The sequence below is a fragment of the Mytilus galloprovincialis genome, chromosome 1 (assembly GCF_965363235.1).
Source record: "Mytilus galloprovincialis chromosome 1, xbMytGall1.hap1.1, whole genome shotgun sequence".
In the NCBI taxonomy this organism is placed as follows: Eukaryota; Metazoa; Mollusca; class Bivalvia; order Mytilida; family Mytilidae; genus Mytilus; species Mytilus galloprovincialis.
Genome location: NC_134838.1, coordinates 5,015,514 through 5,043,512, shown reverse-complemented (window position 1 = coordinate 5,043,512; position 27,999 = coordinate 5,015,514). Strand labels below are relative to the sequence as shown.

The 27,999-nt window shown below is 30.8% G+C and overlaps 1 protein-coding gene across 1 annotated transcript; it reads left to right on the top strand.

The window, feature by feature from the left end:
- The first annotated feature begins 18 nt into the window (after positions 1 to 18).
- Positions 19 to 27,341, top strand: LOC143063607 (synaptotagmin-10-like). The gene is made up of 9 exons (XM_076235837.1): positions 19 to 79; positions 3,211 to 3,396; positions 6,382 to 6,579; positions 6,989 to 7,249; positions 7,881 to 8,054; positions 8,511 to 8,587; positions 10,974 to 11,103; positions 11,668 to 11,796; positions 24,908 to 27,341. Exons 2-9 carry the CDS (start codon positions 3,223 to 3,225, stop codon positions 24,980 to 24,982), a joined length of 1,218 nt encoding a protein of 405 aa, XP_076091952.1. The 5' UTR covers positions 19 to 79; positions 3,211 to 3,222; the 3' UTR covers positions 24,983 to 27,341.
- The last annotated feature ends 658 nt before the right edge of the window (positions 27,342 to 27,999 follow it).

Below are 27,999 nucleotides of genomic sequence, written 5' to 3'. Positions count from 1 at the left end.
TAGGATCCAAAAAGGTATCACTTCTCCAAGGTAAACAACATGGAGTCTTTTCTATGATTTTCCCTGAATACACACACAAGTAAAAGTTTACAAATCTAAAACTGTAATGGAGTGCTTTCAGTATCTGCAATTCATTTTGTTTGTTGTTGACGAGATTATTTCCCAACTTATTTTTTTAAATTTCTGTTTCATAATGATAAGTGTTTGTTTACAATCTGGCCATTTTTTCGGTTTACAAATCACACTTTACTAGGGACTTATTTATTTAGTGTGATTTAAAGCAAACATCTCACCCTGTACTTAGGATTTCAAACCCGGAACATGTCCAAGTTAAAAATACAATGTATAATTATTCAAAAATGTCATGCATGTCCAAATAGATCTTTACATATAATTTGTACTCGACCAATAGTTTGAGCCCTGATTTTTTTGCATGAATGAACGGCCCCGACATTGCTATTGTGTTCATACATCACATATATGTTTTGATGATATAAATAATAAAGAGTTAAAAAAAAAAAAAAAATTTATCAAGCCTTATTTTGAAGATGTTGGCATCAATAGACAACTTTTGAGTTCAATGCATTTCCGTCAAAAACTTTGGTTTTAGTGAACATCACTTGTGCCTTTACGGGCATCGCATACCCGCCAACTGTCACTATTTTCGGGGGATTTCCCCCATGGAGGCTCCCAAGTGGAAATTTTGTAAGTGCAATTTTGTCAACTATTTTAAAGAAAACAATTAATTTAACAATGGCTATGAGCTTGTTAAAGCATGAAGAAACCATAAAACCACATTAGAATATTTTTGAAGGCCTCTTTGAAGGTTTTGTAGGACTATACGAACCATCTTTCATGTAAAACACCCATGGGCATTTTGAAAAGTTGGCAGGTATGGGCATCGTCACTTCTGTTCCCATGTTGAGCAAGTGGTTGGAAAACTATGATGCTAAATTGCAGGAATTATTCGGCAAATTGAATTCATTCTAATAATTGACAATCAGCACTTGTATCATTAGGGAATTGTGATTAAGTACAGATGTACCTACAGAATAAACAAAATTTCTAGTTTATCCTGCACAATGACAATCACTAAGAGGCTTGATGAATGTTAATAGTGCAGGGATACATACGATCCCCTATATCTCGTAAATAATGTCATAAGGGCACGCATAAATGACACGTTTTTTTCTGGTGACGAATGAACTCGAAAGTCTATTGTTTTGGGTTTTTCTAATAAATTACAGTAATTCAGGTTAAGTTCCATTTATATTGACCCCTTGACTTCCTCATCACCTATGCATACAAAGAGTACACATAAACTGATGCTTTAAATTTATCTATGTACAGTACCAAGGCCTTATTGTAACCTAAATTGTTTTATTAAAACAGTGATTATAAAAAAAGAAGATGTGGTATGATAGCAAATGAGACAACTCTCCACAAAAGACCAAAATTACACACAAATTAACAACTATAGGTCACCGTTCGGCCTTCAACAAAAGCAAAGCCCATACCGCATAGTCAGCTATAAAAGGCCATGAAATGACAATGTAAAACAATTCAAACGAGAAAAGTAACGGCCTTATTTAAGTACAAAAAAAGAACGAAAAACAAAAAGGTAACACATAAAAAAATGTTTTTGTTTTGTAAGATGGTCTATTGCATTCTTGGATTCTGTGTGTCTTCACTAATGACTTTTCCATGTTTGCAATACTAGACATCATACCTAATTACCAGAATCACGCTAAACTGTTCATTCAGAAATTGTTGTGTGCATTTATTAATCAATATTGCAATTTACTGAATAAAATTGAGAATGGAAATGGGGAATGTGCCAAAGAGACAACAACCCGACCATTGAAAAAAACAACAGCAGAAGGTCACCAACAGGTCTTCAATGTAGCGAGAAATTCCCGCACCCGGAGGCGTCCTTCAGCTAGCCCCTAAACAAATATATACTAGTTTGAAGAATGGATTGACATGGAGATTAATTATTTTGATTTTACGAATAACTGCATACATTTTATAATAACAAATTATATTATTAAAGTGTCAAATATTGATTAACAGATACCGGTATATACATGTATGTATCAGATATCAAAATACATGTTCTTATTTTTGTGATACCCAGTCGCATTAATAAAAACTTTTTGAAATTACTAAGTTGGATGTTTTCAGCTTTTCTAAACTATTTCAACTTTTAAACATACTTATGTGGGATAATTAAGAAATAATTCATGGGGGCTTGAATATATCGTGATTTTACCACGGGTTGGCCCCTTATGACAAATATTTTACCCTGAGCGATATATCGTGATTTTACCATGGGTTGGCCGTTTTATTCAAGCCCCCATGAATTATTTCGATTCTAATAGGACAAATACGGCAATTGTTTGGGATTGAAGCGCTCTAGGTGATGGCATTTTTTGCTATTCCCGTAAATAAACGCACTATTAAATTGATGTAAAATAACGGAGCAAACTGAATAAATGATGATGCTTAAACTATTTACAATAACATATTTAGATCAGTTAGGATGAATCTAATGATTATTGATATGTCTGATATGTATACAAAAATGGCTAATATAACACATTTTAGCATCATTTGTTTACGTTTCTTTGTTGTGATGATTTTCCATTTCACAAGTGTATATTTTCCCGTAAAATGCTTATATTCTGACGTTATTGTTCTATGACGTTGGGTAGCTTATTCATTAAAAGGCATATGACATGGGAGAACAATTGGAACAGCCCTAACAATATATATTCATATTTAACCATGGGTGTGTACTCAAAGCGTTTGAAGGACATCATGTTAGAATGTACATTATCAGGTAAACATGTATTAGGTTACCATTCAAAACATAAATTTGAACTTTTGACAAATAAGAAAAATTATGGAAATTGTAAATGAACATATTCATACATCAGGTGTTTTCAAAATTGAACAAAATGATCAAACAACAATGCATTGAACTGTATTGTTAACTACATGTATTTCATTGTTTTACTTTTTGTATAAAAGTAATAAAAATGTACACCATGTAATTTTTGTATAAAAGTAATAAAAATGTACACCATGTAATTTTTGTATGCCATGTTTGCACAATGTAATGGGGCATTTGTATTGACAATGTCCATTACAAATTTGAACACATTTTGATATCTACCATCTAACAGCCTGTTTTCGACTTTATTGCAGATAAACTCAAAGATGGGGAAGAATCAGTCTAAATATGAGGACGACCATCTTATGGAAGAGGGGGAACAGGTACAGAAAGTGCAGAACATCAACAAAATCCATGGATTGGCCAGATTGATATCAGCTAAACGTGACCACCAACAGATAGTAGCAGCTCAGGGATGGTCCAAACAGGATGAAGATATGGTACTTATCATGTTAAGATAAAGATTCAAATAAAACTTATGAAAGAAAATATATTGAAAAATTACTAACAAAGAAATATTAATACTAATACAGAAGACAAATGATATTTTCTGGAAAAAAGGGGAAAGTTCAGGGAATTAGAAAAATTATGAAATAATCTGATAGGGTTCACTATCACTTTATAAGATGTGGCTTAATACTGCAGTTTAGTACATTTTTACCCTAACCGCTTTTATCAACAGTTTAAGATTTTATCTCTGGATAATATTTAGTAATGATATTGGCTAAGAATGATAATGAATGCGATTTGTATACCTGAGTTATTATGCCCCTTTACCACATCAGTGGTCTTGTTGTAGCATGTTCTGCTTGAGTGCAGGAGGTCGTGGGTTTGAAACCTGGCCAGGTAAAACCTAAGACTTTAAAATTGGTATTTTCTTCTTTTTTGCTATGCATGCATCATAAAGGTGTAAGAGCAAAGAATGGTCAGCGCAGAGTCAGAATAATTTGTCGTGGTGACATGAGATGTCTTCCTGTTAACTGTAATTCCCTTGTGAACTAGCACGTTATAAAACAGCTCAGTGCATCCATCTTCAACAAAGCAGGGTTTAAATATTCATTTAAGGAATGACTGTAATATTTTTTCTGTCTATGAAGGAATAACATAAAAAATTTGGTGCACACTGAATAACTCGCGTAGCAGGTTATTTAACAGTGTGCACCACATTTTTTATGATATTTGAATAGACAGAAAAAGTATTACAGTCATTTCTTATAATTTAATTCTAAATTCCATTTTAAACCGTAGAAAACCATGAAAAAACGTTGATGATGTCACGGTCACATGACCAAATTATGTCTATGGGCTCATAACAAAATAACGTCAGCCAATCAGAAGACACGTTACATCCAAAATTGAATTATATTGCATTAACATGTCCTCTTCCTGAATATGCATATTAATTTGCTGCTGGATGTTAAGCAGCCATCCATTATCACCAGTATTATACCCCTTTTTGAAGGGGGCAGTAATATTTAGTGCTGGATGTTAAGCAGCCATCCATTATCACCAGTATTATACCCCTTTTTGAAGGGGGCAGTAATATTTAGTGCTGGATGTTAAGAAGCCATCCATTATCACCAGTATTATACCCCTTTTTGAAGGGGGCAGTAATATTTAGTGATGGATGTTAAGCAGCCATCCATTATCACCAGTATTATACCCCTTTTTGAAGGGGGCAGTAATATTTAGTGATGGATGTTAAGCAGCCATCCATTATCACCAGTATTATTCCCCTTTTTGAAGGGGGCAGTAATATTTAGTGATGGATGTTAAGAAGCCATCCATTATCACCAGTATTATACCCCTTTTTGAAGGGGGCAGTAATATTTGCTGCTGGATGTTAAGAAGCCATCCATTATCACCAGTATTATACCCCTTTTTGAAGGGGGCAGTAATATTTGCTGATGGATGTTAAGCAGCCATCCATTATCACCAGTATTATACCCCTTTTTGAAGGGGGCAGTAATATTTAGTGATGGGTGTTTGTTTGTTTATTAGTTTTTGCTGTCTGTCCCACTTTTATCCCTCCTGTGCTGCACTAAAATGTAAAAAAAATAATTGTGAAACATGCACCTTTGTTCGATTCCTTTACGCAAGTAATTTTTGAGTTCAGTTTGACATGACGTGGACATTGTTGTATGTTTCACATTTTAATATGTACATGTATAAGATATGAATATACCTCTGTTGTATGTTTCACATTTTAATATGTACATGTATAAGATATGAATATAGCTCTATGTTGTATGGTTCACATTTTAATATGTACATGTATAAGATATGAATATACCTCTATGTTGTATGGTTCACATTTTAATATGTACATGTATAAGATATGAATATACCTCTATGTTGTATGGTTCACATTTTAATATGTACATGTATAAGATATGAATATACCTCTGTTGTATGTTTCACATTTTAATATGTACATGTATAAGATATGAATATAGCTCTATGTTATATGTTTCACATTTTAATATGTACATGTATAAGATATGAATATACCTCTATGTTGTATGTTTCACATTTTAATATGTACATGTATAAGATATGAATATACCTCTATGTTGTATGTTTCACATTTTAATATGTACATGTATAAGATATGAATATACCTCTATGTTGTATGTTTCACATTTTAATATGTACATGTATAAGATATGAATATACCTCTATGTTATATGTTTCACTTTTTAATATGTACATGTATAAGATATGAATATAGCTCTATGTTGTATGTTTCACATTTTAATATGTACATGTATAAGATATGAATATACCTCTATGTTATATGTTTCACATTTTAATATGTACATGTATAAGATATGAATATACCTCTATGTTATATGTTTCACATTTTAATATGTACATGTATAAGATATGAATATAGCTCTATGTTATATGTTTCACATTTTAATATGTACATGTATAAGATATGAATATACCTCTATGTTGTATGTTTCACATTTTAATATATACATGTATAAGATATGAATATACCTCTATGTTGTATGTTTCACATTTTAATATGTACATGTATAAGATATGAATATACCTCTATGTTATATGTTTCACATTTTAATATTTACATGTATAAGATATGAATATAGCTCTATGTTATATGTTTCACATTTTAATATGTACATGTATAAGATATGAATATACCTCTATGTTGTATGTTTCACATTTTAATATGTACATGTATAAGATATGAATATACCTCTATGTTGTATGTTTCACATTTTAATATGTACATGTATAAGATGTGAATATACCTCTATGTTGTATGTTTCACATTTTAATATGTACATGTATAAGATATACCTCTATGTTTTGTGTACTGTTAAATATTTCTAATACATGTATGTTCTTGTTTATTTAAATATTTCTAATACATGTATGTTCTTGTTTATTTACAGAGAAATATGCAGATTTTGAAAGGTTTATTTAAGAAGCTGGATCCCACAGTGATGAAAGCTGTAGGAGATGTCAGGGGAGAAATACAGATATCTTTCAAATATGATTACAAAAGACATTTACTACTGGTCAAGGTCATCAAATGTAGAGAGCTTCGATCTAAAGATTTGAGATCCAAAATGTCTGATCCTTATGTCAAAGTAAGCCAATATAAATGTTATTAAATGTCATAAAGAAGCTTTATTGTTTCAGTTTTTAATCACATGGTAAATCAATTTACTGTAAATTCAGAAATTATTTGGAGGTTTTTATAATCATTTAATGAAAACAATGTGATTGTGTGATAATTGCAATAATAAGAACTGGCTTATTGATATCTGATACATATATGTACACTGATTTTTCTGAAATCACTAACTAATCTCACATTATTGTCCATTCTTGAAACATTGCAATAATTTCTCAATTTACAGTAGTTTTTACCTGTCATACTTAAAAGCTTTCTTTTCTCCTCTTATTACATCTAAACTTTAATGGAAGATTAAGTTAGGTACCATAAATGCCATGGATGATTATCAATGCCTCTTGTAATTTGAAATTATTTTCCAGCTTGAGATGACCCCTGATGTAGAAGATGCTGAGGAAAAGAGAACAAGAGTATATCCACAAACCAACAACCCAAAGTTTGATGAAATTTTTGCCTATCCATTAACAGAAACAGAACTGATTAACAGGAAGTTGGTTGTTAAAGTAATGGACAGTGATTTGCTTGGCAGAGATGATTTTCTGGGAGAAGTTATAATAGATATGAACACATTTAACTTTAGAGACAGTCCTATACATACAGCATGGTATAATTTAAATATGGAGGTATACACGCATTCTGGTTACTACTAGCAAGATACCTTTTCAGTGTATTTATAATTATTTAAAATGAATATGATCTTTATGCACCTTGAAATAATGGCACACTTGAAACGTATAGAACCATTTCTTCTCATCCGATATATTTCTCTGAAGTAAGTAGCAATTCACCGTTTCAGAATCTAATGCATTCTGGGAAACATTGTCAAAAGTGTATGTGCTTTTCAGCAAAATCTTGTTATTCAACAAAATGATATGAAAATACAAAACTTTTTCTTTTCTTCAAAATAGTAGTTTATGCAGAACTCTTAGTAGTTTTGCAGGAAAGACTAATTTGGTCTTAATACATCTCAAGCTAAATAAGTATTCTTTATATCTTGACTTAGAAAGTATTTTTTAAAGCATGTGCTGATTTCGTTCAAAATATCTTTATATTAATAAATTAAATAATATTATGACTAGTAATTGGTTAAAAGGGTACTGTGCCTTTTTTGTTGTTGAAAAATTTGTTTATTTGTGCATTTGTAAATGGAAGGTTACTCCATTTTCTCTTGTAAAATGCATTTTTCAATTTGATAGTAAACATCTTATTATTTATTTTATAGTATATATTGTGATTAACCCCTTTATATTGCAGACTGACCTTGATGTAACTGGTGACCTTGAAGTGAGTGTTGAATTCCAGCATCCCTCATCATTGCTGGTTACTATACATGGGGCACATGGTTTATCAGCCAGAGATGATGTTTCTTTAGCTGACCCATTTGTAAAAGTAACTGTACCAGGAACTAAATTAATGTTTCAGACAAAGGTATGGCATATTGATTCAAAGTATAATAAATGGGCATCAAGTAAGGAATTTAATTGTGTTGTTAAATGTTCCTAAATATAGTCAGTCAAAGTCAATATACATATGTAATGTTAAAGTGATGTTTTCAACTGTAACTTCTGTTATTAGTCTGATTAGGATAGATCACATTGTTGTTTTTGTGACTTTTTAAAAAATGTTCATGTGAATTATTTATAAAATGTACTGACTGCATTCTGATAAAGATAATACTTTCCTTTTCATTTTAAGATCTAATAACTGCTTAAAAGATATATTATACCTACCATGCATTATAAAAAATGTAAATGTCTGTCCATCATTATAGTATGTTAAAATAAGCTTTTCTACGATTTGATAGGCAGGGAGTAAGACTTTACAAAGTTACAACATACAATGATAATTTACTCTATTATTAATTTATATTTGTATTATTTTAAGGAATTGAAGAATACTGTGGATCCTGTGTGGAATGAGACATTTGAATTTGAAGTAGCTCTTGAAGAACTTCCCCAGAGGTAGGATAAAACCATTTCAAGTTTAATTAAGGAATGACTGTAATATTTTTTCTGTCTATGAAGAAATAACATCAAAAATGTGGTGCACACTAAATAACCCTTATAGCTGGTTATTTTAAAGAAATAACTAATATTTTTTCATAGACAGAAAAAATATTACAGTTATTTCTTATAATTAAATTCTCATTTTCCATTTTAAACTGGAGAAAACCATGAAAAAACATTGATGACGTCATGGTCACATGACTAAATTATGTCTATGGGCTGACAAAACAACGTCAGCCAATCAGAAGACACGTTACATCAAAAATTTAATTATTGTTTATTAATAAATAAACTTATTCCATTGGTTGCAATGAATTACATTGATTTCCCAGTTAGATAAAAACCGATAATTTCACATCAGAAATAAACGTGGTTATTTAACTCTCTGACGTCATACAACAATAGGCGTTGTCAAGACGTTGATAACGTCGGATCAAAACAAATTGTCAATGCGTAGGAAAAAGATATAGTTCCTTACATTTTCATTAATTTCATAAAAAAAAGCCATTTGCCAATGTAATAAAAAGAATAACTAATCGCCGTATTTGAATATCAAAAATAAGACAACTTGTGACCGAACGCCGCTATGGATTAAACTCGTGCTGCGCACTCATTTAATCCATGCGTCGTTCGGTCACGCGTTGTCTTATTTTTGATATTCAAATACGGCGATTAGTTATACTATAAATACATATGATATTTTTATGTATATACTGGTACTAACTTTAATATGTATAATCACACATTTACAGTCAAGACATTTCTATACATTTGATTATATTTTTTAGGCAAAATGAAAGATTAAACTTTCCTCAAGTTATGAACCACCAAAGATACCTTTAATATTGAGCTTTATAGAGTGGAAAACTCCATTATAACTCAAAGAAATTCAGTTTTTTACCAACATTCAATAACTTTAAAGTTTAACATCTATCACAACACATATGGTTAAGATCTGTCAATTTTGTAGAAAACAAAAATACCAAAGTGATTGTTCTTAATAAGGGATATTCTAATATGACGACCTATTATGGTCAACCAGTATAAGCGCAATATATCTACTTATAGCGCTAGCGCATAAATACACAAAACTGGCTGATCCGCATTTTATACTCCCAACTTAAGGTGGTACCCAACACTTTCACTAAAATTAATTTGGCTCGTTTAATTTTCATAAAATTTTTACAAAGTATTTACTTTGACCCTTTTACAAAAATATAAAAAATTAAAATAATTTGAACCAAGCGTTTTATCAGAAAAATTACACTGGTTATATAGCAGTTTGACAAAAACTAATTTTTATCATTGAGAAGCTTTATATTGCCTTCACAAGGCAACGTAATTAAAACGTTTAGCTGATATTACAGAGTTATCTCCCTGTAGTGTTAGGTACCACCTTAATTATACTACCAGGTATTCTCAATTTTCGACATCAAAACCAACAGTTTTCATAGGACAAGAATCAGATTCAATTAAGTTATCTCTATTCTAAAGCAAAATAAACAAAACTTATAAAAAAGAAGATGTGGTATGATTGCCAATGAGACAACTATCCACAAAAGACCAAAATGAAACAGACATTAACAATTATAGGTCACCGTACGGCCTTCAACAATGAACAAAACCCATACTGCATAGTCAGCTATAAAAACCCAGATAAGACAATGTAAAACAATTCAAACGAGAAAACTAACGGCCTTATTTATGTAAAAAAATGAACGAGTTCAATTTATTTTTTGTGGTAAAATTTCATAAGAGGAAAATTCTGCGAAATGTTATCGTCTTGGCATGGCAACGAAACAAGGTGACGTCATATGTATGTTTCCATGAACAAAAAAAATCAAATGTAAATAGTGGGCGTTTTAAGACTTCTTGTTCGCCTCAAATTGCACTGAAATTAAATGAAAAGAAAATATATTAGTGAAAAATGGGATTTAAAAAAATATTATCATTAAACTAATATTATCATATGGGGGTAAAAAGGAACAGCCAAAACAGTATTGTGTGTATAGGGCTTTCACAGTTAATAAAATTACCGAATTTGTCCTATTAAAATCGAAATAATTCATTGTAGCTGTAGATTTGTTTTCATTTAACCATGGGTTAAGCATTTATATTCATATTTTACCCCTCACTAACGCTCAGGGTAAAATAATTGCATATAAATACCCAACCCATGGTTAAATGAAGACAAATCTAGGTCTGCAATGAATTGTTTCTTAATTGACTCATAATCAATAATCCCTTCAACATTTAGCAAAGATGGAGAATTGTAGACAATTTTAGAACAATTGAGTAATAAAACTGTGTAACCATGGATTTCATATGTTTTTATTTACAGATACATAATCTTCCATGTGATAGACAAGAGCACCTTTGGTGGCAATGATTCTCTTGGACAAGTCATCATTGAACTCATGACCTTTAACCCAGATCATAGTCTCCATGATTTCTTTAGATTGGCAGATTTAGTAAGTTCACATGTTCATTATAATTAGGACTATTCCATTAAAATGTCTGTGGGAGGGTAGGAAGTGAAGTTTAATTATTTAAAGGTTTACAGTCAAGACATTTCTATACATTTTATTATATATTGGTTATTGGTCTTTTTTCAGTATACATCTACTACCATCATGCAAAATTATTTAAAAAATGGTTCTTGATTGTAGGGATATTTTGAAAGTCCCTTCCTACCCTTATATATATATTTTAATGGAATAGCCCTTAATCATTAATCTTACTACTACACCAATATCACAAACAGATCTTTTACAATTGTCAAACTTAGATTTGAATAAACAATGGAATCCTCTTACTAAAACTGAGTTATAAGCAACAGTCTAACTTTAAAAGAAATTATACCACCAATTTTGACAAAGAACTAACGATTACAGATTTTATGCTCATGGATGGATAACTATTTTGCAGAGCAGCAAAACTGCCACTTTAAGAAATTGCCGAAATGTAATAATTACCCCATGAAGTTCTGTACCTCTGCTTATTTTATGTGAGAAATTTTTTATTTTTTATTTTAGAGAAATACTGAAAGGCTGAAGAGTAAATGGGCCCAGCATGCCACAGCAGAGGAGTTCAGAGAATCTTTGGTGGCACATGCCAGTTCTAGGCATCCTACATTTCTTTTCCAAGAACATACAGGCAAAAAGGTAACTTCAATTTATACCTTGGATGAATGTCTCATAAGTGAAACATAAGTACACTATTCCAGTTAGACTTTTGTCAGACAGGCATATATACACTTACTATTAGATACAAGATGAACTATAGTTGACTTGTCTGGTGGTTACTTTACTAAAGTAATCTAAATGTAATGAAGATGCTCAATCATTTATGCAAATGAGGATAAATATCAAGTCTTGTTACATCAAGAGAATTTATGAACATAATTTTGTGTGTTTTGACATAATTTATTCCTATAAAGTTGTTGATTTGTGATAATATCTAATATCCAAAGTACAGTATTTAGATCTAATATCTATTTCCCTATTGCTAGGTTAATATAGCTTTACCTTGACCATACAGACTTTTAATATATTATTCAGTAGTAATTATGATATTGAAGATATATTTCTGTGTCCATCTTGATATTATTTGATTGATTCAAAGCAATTATTTGATTATAATGATAATTATCCCTTTGCTATCAGAGTTGGGCAAAGGATACATCATTTTCTTCTCTTAAGTCACAGGTGGTTGGTTTGTTTGTTTGTGAATGACCATGCCATGTTTACATTTAAGCAGATCAAAAGATCTGAACAACTTTAATTTATGTCATAGGCATTTTATTTGTCAATATCCACTTCTTACAATGTCTTAGATAGAAAGGAATTTCTAATACAAGTAAGAATTGTTGTTCATCAGATTGTCTTTTTAGCTCACCTGGCCAAGTGAGGTTTTCTCATCACTTGGCTTCCGTCGTCGTCGTCCGTCGTTAACTTTTAAAAAAATTTTCTCCTCTGAAACTACTGGGCCAAATTGAACAAACTTGGCCACATTCATCATTGGGGTATGTAGTTTAAAAATGTGTCCGGTGACCCAGCCAACCACCAGGATGGCCACCATGGGTAAAAATAGAACATAAGGGTAAAATGTAGATTTTGGCTTGTATCTCTGAAACCAAAGCCTTTAGAGCAAATCTGACAGGGGGTAAAATTGTTTATCAGGTCAAGATCTATGTGCTTTGAAATTGTCAGATGAATCAGACATCCTGTTGTTGGGTTGCTGCCCCTGAATTAGTAATTTTAATGAAATTTCATCGTTTTTGGTTATTATCTGGAATATTATTATAGATAGAGATAAACAGAAAACAGCTATAATGTTCAGCAAAGTAAGATCTACAAATAAGTCAACATGACCAATATGGTCAGTTGACCCCTTAAGGAGTTATTGCCCTTTATAGTTTTTTGTAAATTTTTAAAAATTTTTATGCCCGATTTATGGGCATTATGTTTTCTGGTCTGTGCATACATTGGACTGTTTGTTTGTCATCTTTCTTTCGTCTGTACCACTTCAGGTTCAAGTTTTTGGTCGAGGTAGTTTATGATGAAGTTGAAGCTTAACTTGAAACTTAGTACACATGTTCTTTGTGATATGATCTTTCTAGTTTTAATGCCAAATTAGAGTTTTTACCCCATTTTCACGGTCCACTGAACATAAAAAATGACAGTGCGAATGAGGCATCCTGTACGTGTGTACTAGGGACACATTCTTGTTACAAAATGTTTTCCTCTGTAACTACTGGGCCAAGTTCATTATAGAAAGAGATAATTGTAGGCAGCAAGAATGTTCAGTAAAGTAAGATCTAGAAACACATCACCATCATCAAAACACAATTTTGTTATGAATCCATCTGTGTCCTTTGTTTAATATACACATAGACCAAGGTGAGGGACACCGGCTCTTTAGAGCTTCAAGTTCTTAATTTTATGCCAACAGGCAAGACATATCTCTTTGTCAACAGTTTATTTAAATGAATAGTGGAATTTATCGCCTAATTTTTCTTTGTTACATGAATTACAAAACCTTTCTGACCTATCTATACTAAAATATCTACCACATTCAATGGAGAAATCATTGATATATGATTCTGCATCTAAATTTACATAACTGTGACTTAAAATTAAAAGGTAATACAGCTGAAATATTTTCTACTTAAAGGCCATATTTTGGATTGATTTATCTCCCTTTGTTCATAAGTTTTAGTATCACAGACACATCTGCTCTCTGCAATTATATTTTCTTGTCAAATATGGTTATTTATAGCATTTCTAAAATATATTGGTCTCTTGGTTTGCACCATTTGACCTCTGTATAACATTTGTATATTTTATAGACAATCAATGGAGTTTTCTCAAATAAACCGTCAGAGTATACTTTTGGAAAAAATATCCAGTTACTGGTTGCTGCTTGGCAAAAGAATATTAAAATCAGGGATGTTAGGGGGTAAAAAATATATTTCATTTTGCTGCAAATACTATGTATTGCATGCTATTCAGAAGAGATTATATTTGATTTTCATATGATGAAGATATAATCTTTCAATCAGTTTAATTGAGGTCTTGAGCTGGCGTATCAGTAACGTCTAGTAGTCCTTTGTTAATTTATGTATCATTGTCATTTTGCTTGATCAGACTTAGACTTCTTTTTAAACTGTGTTTTACATTGGCTAGAGGTATGAGGCAAGGTTGAGATCAGACAAAACATGTTTAACCCTGGCATTTTTGCACCTATCCCAAGTCAGGAGCCTCTGGCCTTTGTTAGTCTTGTATTTTTTTGAAATTTTAGTTCATTTATATGTTTTGGCGTTTAGTATGACATCCATTTTCAATGAACTAATAAACATTTTTATTTAGGGCCATCTCAAGGTGCAGGACTTTCTTGCTGCGTTGAAGACCTATTGGTGGCCTTTGGCTGTTATCTGCTCTTTGTTCAGTTGTTGTCTCTTTGACATATTCCCCATTTCAATTTTTAATGTCATATGTTTTTAGGAGTAAAGCAGACTGTATTATCCTTTTCAATATCAGTGAATAACACTGGTGAGATATTTCTGTTTCTCTAATTCTATGGAAATTTATCCATTTCCGAACCCATTGTAAAAAAAAATTTAATCATTGTGTGGTTGCCGTTGATCTCAAAAGATGATTGGATGAATTGAAGGGCCATAACCTTTATCAGCACACTGGATGTATCAAAATATTCCAACAGGTGTTAATGAAGTTGACAATTTCGGGGAATGTGGAAGGCACTCGAAGGGGATTTTTGTTTAACAAAAAAAGAAAATTTACTTTTTAATCATTAAAGAAACAGATTCTTACATAGTTACTCGTGGATTTTCGGATTTATCAAATCTTGATAGTTAAATTATAAATTTTAAAGAGTCAGACTTTAAAATTGATAATTTAACTATCTCGATTGGATAAATCCGATAATCCACTGGTATCAATGAAAGAATCTATATGTGTCCACAATAGTTTCATTTATATATATGGACACACCTAACCAGAGAAGGGAGCCATAAGGCAAATAATACTAGCTAAGACAAGGAAAATATATAAAGTAAAGATTAAGATTTAAGTATGACTTTAGAGGTCAGAGTGTCTTGACCCTGAAATAACACCTCTGAGAGACATCCTGGCCGATTGTAACAAGTGGGAAAATAATTATACCAAATAGCCATGAGATTTAGATTGTTTTAAAATCTCAAAATTTTATTTTTCTATTTTGTTGTAATATTTATTGAAGAAGAAAAAAAGATAACATAAGTCTCACTAATTTGTGTAAAGAATAACATTTTTTTGTCTTTGTTTGCAAGAAATAAGGAGTTACCTCTCTTAGAATAGCTTTTATATCTGAAGATGTTTGATAATGATTATCTCCCTTCAGACAAACATTCCATGATAAAAGTTAATAGTAAGACACCTTTTCATCAAGTTTTATGATAGGTATGACAATGGTGCCAGATCGTCATTTACACTTAAAAATATGAGTTCTTATGATTGTTAAAGATTGTTACTGTGTAGATAATAGGTGTAAACATTTGTCAAAAAATAAATATAAATATGTATACGAGGACTTGATACAAATAAAAGATAGGTTTGTGCCTCTCTGTGTCATCTCACAAGTAGAATTATTTTAAGTCAATCACCCATTAAACTTAAGTTTCGGAGACATGAACATGTTGGGTCTATTACTAAAGTCAAAAGGCATTTAATAGATATTTGCCATCAGTCAAAGTTTTTTCTTTATTTCACGACATAGCCTCAGTTATAAATTCCCATTTAACTTAATTGAATTGAAACGCCAAAATTGTCTACGACCTTTTTCTTTTCATTTTGCTTAATTTATTCGTACTCTTTGACTCAATTATCGTTAATCATATTTTGGAAATGAATAAAATATTATTTATATAAATCACCAAGCCTTAAAAGTGCTAAATGACTTTAAAAGTTTAGAATGATCCGCCTATATACTTGCACCAGTTTATATGTATGGTTATCTGTCTAAATTATTATATTATTTTGATTTGTAGAGTAGAAATCTGTTTAAATTTTGAGTACAGAATTTTAGATAAGAATTGGTAGGAAGTAGCAATCAATCTCTGCCAAAAGCCCACACTGTGTCAAATTATTATATTTTACATCCAAAATCAATTTTTTGTCTTTATTATAAAAACTATAAGGTGATTTTTTAATGTGTGTATCTGTAAGAATGTATGTTTGATGTACTCCAGGCATAAAACATTATCATTTATGATTATTTTTTTTTTCTGTTTTGAAAAATGAATTCAGGTTAAAATTTCATATTTCTTGAAATGTTTGTTACACATTTCATATTTTTATTTCTAATTTATTTGTTGAAAGCAGTTTTTTTTTAAATTAGAGTGTGAGTTTGTATGTGTGTGTTTTAATATAATTTTCTACATAAAGTTCATGAATATTTCTATAACATGAATGACAAAACCAGCTTTGATCAAAATAGGAAATGTATAGCTGTTTATCAATTCTAATGAAAAAAGTAAGGATATTTGAGATGCGACATATTTTTATAAAAGATATGTTCATATATATGACAGAAAATCAGATAAAGATTAAAAAAAGTTATGTTTTTTTTTCTAAAAATTTATAACAATACAAGTTACCATTAGATCAACATTGTTCAGCCAAGCATTTATGGCTGGCACTTTGAATATGTAGCTGATTTTATTAAATGTCTTTCTGTTAAATTTGAAAACAAAAAAACAAATGCACAACAATTATTATCTTTTTCTTTGGTATGCAGTTATATTCAAAATCAATTAATGATATTTTAACATCAGTGAAAAAAATTAACTCTAAAACACCTTTATGAATCAAAGATAAATAGAATTTGATCAGGGATAATACATTATGCAAAAATGTCAAAGTTTGTGAAAATACTCACTGTCATCTATGATTTTAAAATCTTTTTCAGAGTTCTTTAAAAGTATAGCTCATACAGGGGTTACCACCAAAAAATAAGGGAAGACACAATTTTTGTATTTTGCAATAGAAATAATAGTGAGGATCAGTAGATTTTCTTCAGGAACCACCAAGTGAAAAAAAATCTGCTTTTTGAAAATTTATTCATTTGTTAAAATTATTTTCAAACAATATTTCAGGAAGATATAAGAAAATGTTGGTAAAATATCTATGTTTTAATTATATCTACTACAAACAAGGACATAGCTACTCTTGAAAATATTATCTTTTGTCAGATATAATTGCCTCTAGTATAAAAAAAATTAAAAAAATTAAATGCATTTTTCCCCTTATCTTTAATTTAAAAATTCCTTTTTTTCTCTTTTTAGTTAAAAAGTTCCTTGTTTTCTCATTTTAATTTGAATTCAATATTTTTTTTTTCTCAATTTAATGACAAATTCATTTGGGTGCTTTTAAACTTAACTCACACAGACTTAAAAGATGGTTTAATGAGAATTCAAATATTTTTGTAGTAAATGTTAAAACACCGTTAATATGTGATGATAAACATGTATAAGTCAGTTTAAACCAAACAAGAAAGTAAACTGCAATGCGACAAAAAATCTCTTTGAAACAAAATACCAGAACATTCTATCTAGCTTAAACTCTCAACTTTGTATACATTTTTTTTATATTAAATAGAAACGCCTTTCTTCATATTTTTTTAGTTCCCAAGTTTTTTCTGTAATGTTTAGTTGCACAAGTTAATGCATATTTTTTCAGGTGGTTGAACAAAGACACCAGTGTAGGAAATATATTTATTTACAAAACTTGATATCATTTCTCTTACATAAATTGGCTAACAACAAAGTTTAGTTGTACTAATGTTTATATTGTTCATCTGACATTTTCTACTTTTCCAAATGATTCATCATAATTGGTGAAATTGATATGTAAATTATAACTTAGATCAATTCAACAATTGTATGTATATTTTTAATTTAGTTCAAAAGGTTATGTCATACAAAAATGATCCCAAAATGAGTTAAAATGGGGTCTTAGATGAAAGAAAATTATCACTGGAATATCATATACCTCACTTTGCTATCTGATGAAGGTGTAGATTATAACCAAAAAGATAAACCACCATGTTCCTGATTACCACAAATGGAAGGTTGAAGTTAATAGATAATCTGATCAGATTCAGGAAGGTGTTGATATGTTTAACAACAAAATGGTGATTAATGACTAACTATAAACACTGAAGGTCTTATCTAACACAAAATACTTACACTCAGTATACAATAGGATGTATTTACGGTGCAGGTGTAATTAAAAGTGCATTAGCTAATACTAATTATAAAATTCAGTATTATCATTAAAGGATTTTAACTTTTTGAAGTTGAAGTAGACTAGATTAGGTTTCAATTAATATACTTGTAACAAGGCATATCTTTGTCATTAAAAAGTTGGCTTAATTAGATTATAGAATGCTATTTGTATACCATTTTCATCACGATTGGTATACCATTTTCATCACGGTAAATATGTTTTATTTTGTGCAATTATGAAGCAAAGTCGGAAAATTTCTAAAAGAAAATACTTTTAAACACAGAAATTACCAGAAATTAAGTAAGAATTGTAATTTCAAATCATTTTGCTCACATTAAAAGACTCGTAGTTGTGCCTGACTGACAATGGGAAAGCTACTTGGGTGGCATCAGTGGTAGTAAATAAACTCATTATAGATACCAGTTAGTGTCAGCAACTGTATAAAGGTTTTAGTTAAGAAGTAAGACCATAATATTACATACTTTGTGTCCAGATGCCTTAAGTTCTGAAGTTTTTGTCTTACATGTCATTTGTCCTTGACCTCAATTTCAGGGTCCAATGACTTGCATACAGCGATTAAAAAACTGTATAATTTTTTTTGATTCTATGAATACTAGGCAAACCCTTTTTGGTCTATAGAATATTTTTGAAATGCACTTGTCCATCAGACAGAGTTCACTTAACATTTTTTTTACTGTTCAGTGATCATCTTTAAGTTTTTGTGATTAGGTCAGTTTCTTAGGTTTTAGAAAATATAGGTTGACTTAACTTTTTCTTGCTAAATAAAGTGGAAAGTAAACAAGACATTGCTGCAAAAAAGCACTAGATCAAAAAGAGTGTTTTTATTTTAGCTCCATAACACTCTTAGATAGTTTCATAACTATGGTGTATAGATCTAGCATTGTTTACTTTTAATCATGACCATTAAAGATGAGTACCAGTAAATAAAAGAAAAACAAAATTATTTTGATATTTATTTGTTTACCTGAATTAGAGGCTACATGGGTGTATGTCTTAAAAGTGTTTGTTGTTTTCTTTGCTTGTTTATTTTTTTTTTTGTTCATTATTTGTTATTTTGTCTGCCTTGTTGGTATGGCAATGCTGTATGGTTAAGGGGTCTTGGTAAAGTGGATACCTGTCATACCTATTTTGAATTATTTACTCTTAATATTTTTTTTGTTACACAGAACCTTGAAACTTTGCAGAAAGATTTCATATATATTTCAGTTATGCAACTGCTATAATGAAATTGTTTGAGACTTTTTCCCCATTTTTTCCAGACTTCAAAATATGTCACCTTGCAGCAAACTTACAAAAGATGGTACCTATTTTCAGTAATTAATTCCTCCTAAGTGTTTTTTAACCAGGTTCATGAAACATCAAAGAAAGATTGTAGTCATATTAAAGTTGTGCAACTTCTTATATGTAATTGTTGAGTTTTGTCCAATTTTTTTCAGAAAGGGGAACTTAATCATTTTCCTGCAAATTGATTAAAAGATGCCTTTCTGCAGTTTTGTATCTTAAAATGTCCCAGAAAATTTGTAAAACTAATGATGAAATGCATCTTTTATTATACAAATGATTTAAAAATATTTCCTGTTTATTCAAATGTTCATTACAGACCATTCTCCATTGTTTAAGAAACATTAAATGCAACCTGTAAATTTGACATGATACATTTCTATTGAATAGAATGAGGGAATATGGAATTTACTCTAACCTTTTTTTTAACCTTGATTGTAAGTGTACCATCAGCAATTTTGTCAAGTTTCAGTACCAATTGTGTCAGGAAAAAAAAGTTTTATACACTTAGAAATAGAAAAATAGGGTAGGCCTATTTTGGCTTTAGTACAAAAGATTGTTTGAATGTATTTTGAATCTTTTATTTTAAATTATTCATCAAAGGAGTGATACAAAACTGACTCACAGTAGTTTATGCTGTAATGTCATTGTCCCAGGTTAGGGGGCCTTCAAACATTTTTTTAAGTGCCTGTCCCAATTCAGGAGCCTTTAGTTTATAATCAGCTTATTATTATATTCACAGTGTAAAGAACATCCAGACTTATAAATTTTTGATCCATTATTATCTTATTAATGTCCAGTGACAAATATTTGAGATGCATATTCTGGAAAAAAGGAGAGGAGAGTTATGAAGCTATATTTATTTTACAATTTTACAATTTGCAATGTTCTTAGGTTACCCTAGAGTATCTTTCAGAACAAGGGCTATGATATTCATTCAGCTTGATATTTCGTATGCAAAGTAATAATAGTATTATTTGAAGCAAATAGTGTTCAAAATCTGTAAATTTCAATTTAATTGATTGCCAATGAATCAATGCTTTACATGAGACCAAAATGACATAGAAATTAACCATTTTATGCCACTGTATGGTCTACAACAATGAGCAATACCCGTACCTCTTGGTCAGCTATATAAAATGCCCAGAAATGACAAATAAAAAACAATTCAATGGAGAAAGTATTACACTCACAAACATGAGCAAAGGCCTTTATACAACAGTGCCTGGGTACCTGGGTTTTACTGGCTTTGTCATGTTGCTGTCTCAAATAAAGGCAACAGTAGTATACCGCTGTTCAAAACTCATAAACTGTTTATCCATTATCTCTTAAGTTGTATTCATATAGACCAACTTAGTAAAGGGACATATACACATTATTAATTGAAGGAAGAATAGTTTAACATGAAACTGTGTTTTATGAGGGGTTTTTTAACAAGTAAAGCAAATGGATGGATATATGAAGATCAATTTAGTTCGCTTCAGAGTTTGATAAAAGTGAGTTGCCATCCCTTTCACCTGCCAAAAGTCACAAATTAAACGGCAATTAGATACAAACGAGAATGTTTTGTGAGGACACTTAGTTCAACAGGTAGACATAATAATTAAACATTTTAACGATTCGTGTAATAACTCATTGTTTCGGCTAAACTTTGGTATTAGTTGTGGTTTAAATAATTACTATGTAGGGAAGCAAATGTGGTAAATATAATTTAGGTCAGTGGCGACTTAAGGTGTTTTGTAGTATCACTTATGACTTGCTTTATAATGATGAGTATTCAGATCGTTGTCCTCTTTAAATCAAAACCTTTAGTCACAAAAGCTAGAGGAACTATTGAGAGTCAATGAGTCGAGTACACCTGTCGGTATTCTATAGATTTACAACATAACGAGATATCTAAGGTTTCTCTAATTCCATTCACCATGTTTCCTGTGAAATAATTTAAGAAGAGATGTATTTATAATGTTGTTACAAACGTTGATTGTTTACTGTTTAAGATTGACAAAAGATAACATTTAAAACCAACAGCCCAAATTTGCCACACGCAAATACCTATTATTGCATGATGGAAAACACTACCCGTGTCTATCTGCAATGGTAAGTTTGAAGAAAAAATATATATCATTTTTATTTAGAGACTTTAGAAAAAAACGTGTTTCCTGATGCCCTTCCGCTCTCTTAGAACTATTTCTCATTCCTGTAAATGTGATTTTTTTCCTTGAAAAATACGAAATAAATTCAATGTTTAATTTAAAACAGACAAAGGTTTCTGGTAGCAAGAGAAACAATAGTGAGTTATTTGACAGAACACTACACGACCATAAATGCAACCAACTATATATATTTCTGTGACTGTATCTTACATTAATTTGTAGGATCCTTTGCTATAGATAATTTAGCCGATCTGTAAAAATAACATCTCCATGCCTTATATGTCATGTACTGTAGTACGACGCTAGATTAAAACTGACGTGGAAAGGTAACACACGGCCACCGAAAGCTTCATTTATATGAAGCCCAGGTGGTCGTGTGGTCTAGCGCGCCGGTTACAGTGCAGGCGATTTGGTGTCACGATATCTCAGTAGCATGGGTTCGAATCACGGCGAGGGAAGAACAAAAAATATGCGAAAGCAAATTTACAGGTCTAACATTGTTGGGTTGATGTTTAGACGGGTTGTATATATATATATGTGTGTGTTATTTTATTCACTAGCAAGATTAAAACTAATTTAGAATGCAAGTTTGTTTTTTTATTTTGCTGTGTAATCTTTTGTTAAAAAAAGATATTAAAGACGTATATGTATTTAAAGAAATACCAAATTCCCAAGTAAAATCTAGAATAAATCGGAACATTTCAAAATATTATTTCTGTTACTGAATGACACGCAATGACATGAGAGACAAATAATAAAAAATAAAAAGGTTCTTTACATTGCACCTTGCAGTTAATGAAAATACAAGAGTGCCAAAGATTAATTAAAAATAACCAACACAAACTTTGTGGGTCATTTACTGAAGATGTTAATAGAGATAATGTTATGTTTTATCATCACAAATCAGAGACCTGTCGAAACAGTTTATTGTTTTTGGACTAAAATGATATAAGCTAGTTGCGTGTCAGAGTTACCTTGCTCCGGGATATTATTTCATCCCTGCTTCATGTCAAGCTTTAAGTACTACATCGCAGTGAAAACAAACTTTCTTAATTGACATTAATATGTTTAAGTACTTATGACATGTAACATTAAAAAAATAAGAATTAATCCGCGCTTATATTCAGCAGTTACTTCTCGTAGAAATGCATGCTGTGCAAACCTTTTTCGTATATTTATGAAAAATTGGTATAGATTCAATTATTCTCAAAACTGAATTTAAAAAAAAATATATATGAGAAATAAAGTAAAATAAAATTGACATAAACACATCCAATAGTTACAAGGGTTTATAATGATGAGGGAACCAGTTTCTTGTTTAGCTTCTTGTGGGAAGTTGATAACGTCTAGAGCAATAACCTTTTTCGGATTACTTATTATACTTAATATATTTTTACAGTCGTCCTTGTATTACTGATAAGCTGATATACTACTTTTTTGGGTAAGAACCATATTCGAATTTGGACGAAAATAATTTTTCCAGACAGTATAATGAAATACAGAATGGTTTCAAAAGAGACAGTGTACGTGGAATATAGTAATTAAAACAAATATACTAAAGGTAGCGGGTCAAAGTATTGAAGTTTCTTCATAATTTTGAAGATAATTCAACATTTCAAGGCTGTGCTATTGTAGAAAGTAGAATTTCTCAAAATTAAAAGTAAAATTTGATAATTTGTTGAGAAACATGCATAATATGCACGAAAAGATTAAAAGTATTTATAATAAGGGGAATGAGATCATCTAAATTCAGATTTTATCTTTGACAGGTCTTTTCCTAACAAACTTGTCGTCTCACAATAGACACAAGTCAAAATTTATAAAAGCTCGTTATTATTGACTTTTGTTCTTTTCAAATATTGCTACAATGCAATATTTCGGTAATATAATTGACAGCTATATTTTTTTTAAATTTATGTATTGAAGTTTATAAGTCGCAAAAGATATAATACCCAAGTTCTTGGTTCAGCTGAATTCCTAAATACAATAGTAAACAACGACCACCCATGATCGCGTCGGTTTCTGTGCTCGTTTCTTAATATATATGACATATTATAATCACGCTCATTTTCCACTTTCAATATTGATGAAAATCAATCGATCGAAATCGCGAACCAATAAACACCCCAAACTGCTTTTAACATTCAGAACTAATAACCGTGCAATATAGTCAGAACAACTATCGTGACTGATAGCTGTCAAAATCATAATTATGTGTTAAAAGTTCTGTTATTACATTGATGCTTATTAAAGTAAACAATAATTTATGAGGATTAAATATTTAAACTCTGCTTTAAAATGGTTAGATTTATAGTGCATGAATGTTCAAGGTTACAGCTATTACAAATAAAATCGATCTTTCACAGTCAAACAATATTTCGGATCTTTCTGAGTCATCTTTAAAACATCTCTTATATGCCGGGAAATGGTCCTTGATTTTGGGTATATTCTTGACATTATCAAATTATTGTTTCCTAAGCTTTAAGACTAAGAATAACAGTACTGGCGGGCCTTCCTTTTAAGTTACAATGCCGTGTTTTGAAGATGTCTAGTGTCGTATATGTTTATCTAACTGTAGGAAAAAGTAAAATCAACAAAATACTAAACTCCGAGGAAAATTCAAAACGGAAAGTCCCTAATCAAATAGCAAAATCAAAAGCTCAAATACATCAAACAAATAGATAACAACTGTCATATTCCTGACTTGATACGGGCATTTTCTGTTGTAGAAAATGGTGGATTAAACCTGGTTTATAGCTAATAGCTAAACCTCTCACTTGTATTACAGTCGCATCAAATTTCATTATATTGACAACGATGTGTGAACAAAACAAACAGACATAATAGGTAAAATTGTCAAAAATAGGTAGAGCACCTACAAATGTCCACTTTACTATTCCACCCTTTATCATGTGTCGATTTAAGATCATGCAGTTTGTCAGTAAAAGTATCATTTTGTACGATAATTTGAAAGGTAGAAATTGATCATTGTCTTCCGATCACCACAAGTAATTTATGACTTGTTCCTTTTTCAGATTGTGAGTGTTAGTTGCAGAAAAGCAGGAGCACAAGGAAAGGTACGCATTATAGACGGAATTCCAGTGAAATAGAAGATGAACAAAATGACGATGGAACTTGTTTACATTATAAGCAATATTTAACAAAATATTAGGATGGTTAATGATATTTTTATATCTTTTTTTACTAATATGATTTTCCAATTACATTAATGATGTGTTTAACCCTTTCATAATTTTTATTGCATATTTTTTATTTATACCGACCGTTCCCTACTCCTACAAGTTTATAAGCCATTCTGGAGTCTTCAGGCAAAGACAGTCATTCCACAAGAACTTCCGTTTGTATTTAATGTATAGTTATTTCATGAATATTACTTAAAATCATTAATAAAATAAAAATAATTGACAAATGAGAGAGCATACCCAGTCACTATGTCTCCTGGTTTGACCATTAGGTACCTGGGGCCGCCCGTTACCTTTTAAGTACATTGAAAACTAATTACAATTTTTATATTGCTTTGAATCCTAATTTAACAGGTAATTCACAAAGGTATATTAGCCTGTAGCATTGTGGTGTGACATATTTATGAAGCATTTATTGATAATTTCAACTTTCCCGTTCAATGTCAACTTTCTGTCTAAATGACTTTGTGGGGATAGTGGCATAGAATCTTCATAAAGACTGAACATTAGCTTATAATTTAAATCTCCCCTTGTTATATTCCCTATCATTTTAGAACCCTGTCCTTTCATTATTCTTATTTTTTATAGGTGCATACTTCATATACGATCCTTAAAAGTGGTAACGATATTTTACACCTTTCAATAATAGTTTTACGTGTACGTAATAAATTAAGGAAATTGCGCCATTTATATATTTTCATAATAAAATTTTGGTTCCCATGAAATTGACAATGTAAGTATGCCTCAGATCAGTGCTGGCAATACCTACCATAGTTGTTCCTAGTGGCGAAACATGAAAATATTGGTTTACGGAGAAATCTTATCGCAAACAAGAATTTTATCTGTCGATTTCAAGTGTCCCACACTGATAATGGTCTGTAGAAAACAGGTGACAGCATATTTTAGTTCATTTTTTCTGCTTTTACAGTTAGACAAACTTAATGCATTTTGCAAAGTTAATAATTTTACCTTATCTTTATATAAGATAAGTATCAGAACCTGTTTTTATCTGATGAAATGATTTTAATATCAGACAATCTACAGTTTGTTATCAGTAGTAAACACACTGGAAACAGATGCCAAAAGACAAACTTCGTCAACGCTCCAGTGCTGCTATTTCTCAACTCCCTCAAAAATAACATGACGTTCATGTTTTTTATAGAATGAGATTTGTGAGTAAAGTCTTGAGTGTTGAAATGCTGTTTTCAAGCAGTCTTTCTTCGGTGAATAGCTGAAATATTTTGAGAACAGTACACATTGTAATAGTACACATTTTAACTGTTCTTCTTGAATAGCTTACATATTTTGCTTATAGTACTCACTGTGTAATTTTGGTTTGATGCCAAACTGTCTCTAGCATCTATTTTTTCCCCTTTTTTTACTTTTACAAATTTGACTATTACTTAAATGTATAAAGAGAATGGGATAGAAATTCAATATCAACATTTATCAATTCTTGTTGTTTGCTGCACGAATAAATTACAGAAACCAAAACAGTATCCTTAAAATGAAGTATGAATGGTTATTCTATATTTCATATTTTGTTTCTTTTAAATGAATTTGTTCTTGCATATTTTAAGCATTTATTATAGGGACACTGTTTAACTAGTAATACAATGTAAAATGAAACTTTCAGTTCCAGTTTCGGTTTGGAAGAAACTGCAAATTGGTCAATACAAACAGTGTAAGGGTGCTTCTTCTCTCTTATAAGCAGAATATGACGAATTCAAGAATAAACTTTCTTAAAGTATAAAGGCCTTGTGTCCCAACACGTATTGTTGAGGATAGCTATTATGGCATCAGGAATAAAAAAATTTTTATAGTAAATGAAACAGTTAATGAGGTGATACTGTATCTTTTATCTTTATCTGTATTATTTTGTACTTTATATTTATTAACATAACTTTTGCATCATAGTATACACATATTTTTTCAAGTATTTTTTGTAACTAAGTTCATTCGACCTTCGTCTTATGTACACAATTTTCCAATAAGTTTATATTTATATTTGTTTTGAAAGTTTGAGCCATGTAAAATGAAGTGGCCACATGGCTTAAAGTTGTGAATCATTACGTTTTAACTGCAGGTTTTAATTTTAATATTTATTTAGACCACATTGTTACTATTATACACATTTTCCTTTTCACAATATATTTTGTTCTATCGCGGTAGTAGATCTACCTTAACGACAACGACAGCTGGGCTGCCGAATTTTGTTATAAATTTATAAATTCTATTAAAAACATTAATAAAAGTTTTTTTTCTATGGCTTGCCTCCATGTTTTACGGCCTTTCAACATGTACACTTTATCAATTTATCAGGAATAATCTCTGATGATAATTGTTTATGAACGCTGGTTCCCTGTTGAGTAAATGGAATCATGCACTGTTGCCTATTTGCTCATTTCTTTTCATTGATTCCATTTTTCATGAAGTATCCCTGCATTAAATTTATCTTTAAAGTTTTATCTAGTCTAAAGCTTTCATTTCTTAAGTTCATATAGCTTTATGGCAGTGGAACATTTCTTCAGTCAATTTCAAAGCTTGAATATTAGATATATATTCTTTATTTTAATTGAACATCATTAAGCTCAAAGTAAAATGTCTCATTAAAGTCCGAACGGGGAAGGTAGCTTAGCAAACTACACAACTTAACCACTATAAAATGGATATAGGAAATTTATTTCTACCCATGATGAAGCAAATCAGATTCATATCTAATTTCTCATCAGATAACTGGAAAGACGTAACTAGAACTGTACGAGAAGAAACTCTTGTCAGGGACGGATCCGCCCATTTAAAAAGGGGAGGGGGTCCCAACCCAGGACAAAAGGGGGTTCCAACTATATGTCCCCATTCAAATGCATTGACCCTACAAAAAAAGGGGGGTTCACCCAGAACCCTCCACCTGGATCCGCCCCTGC

Bases quoted from the DNA above. Each gene is read 5' to 3' on its own strand.
- LOC143063607 (XM_076235837.1), top strand. From the start codon at position 3,223: ATGGGGAAGAATCAGTCTAAATATGAGGACGACCATCTTATGGAAGAG. The intron at 3,397-6,381 runs GTACTTATCATG...GTTTATTTACAG, and splicing joins CCAAACAGGATGAAGATATG to AGAAATATGCAGATTTTGAA. The intron at 6,580-6,988 runs GTAAGCCAATAT...ATTATTTTCCAG, and splicing joins TGTCTGATCCTTATGTCAAA to CTTGAGATGACCCCTGATGT.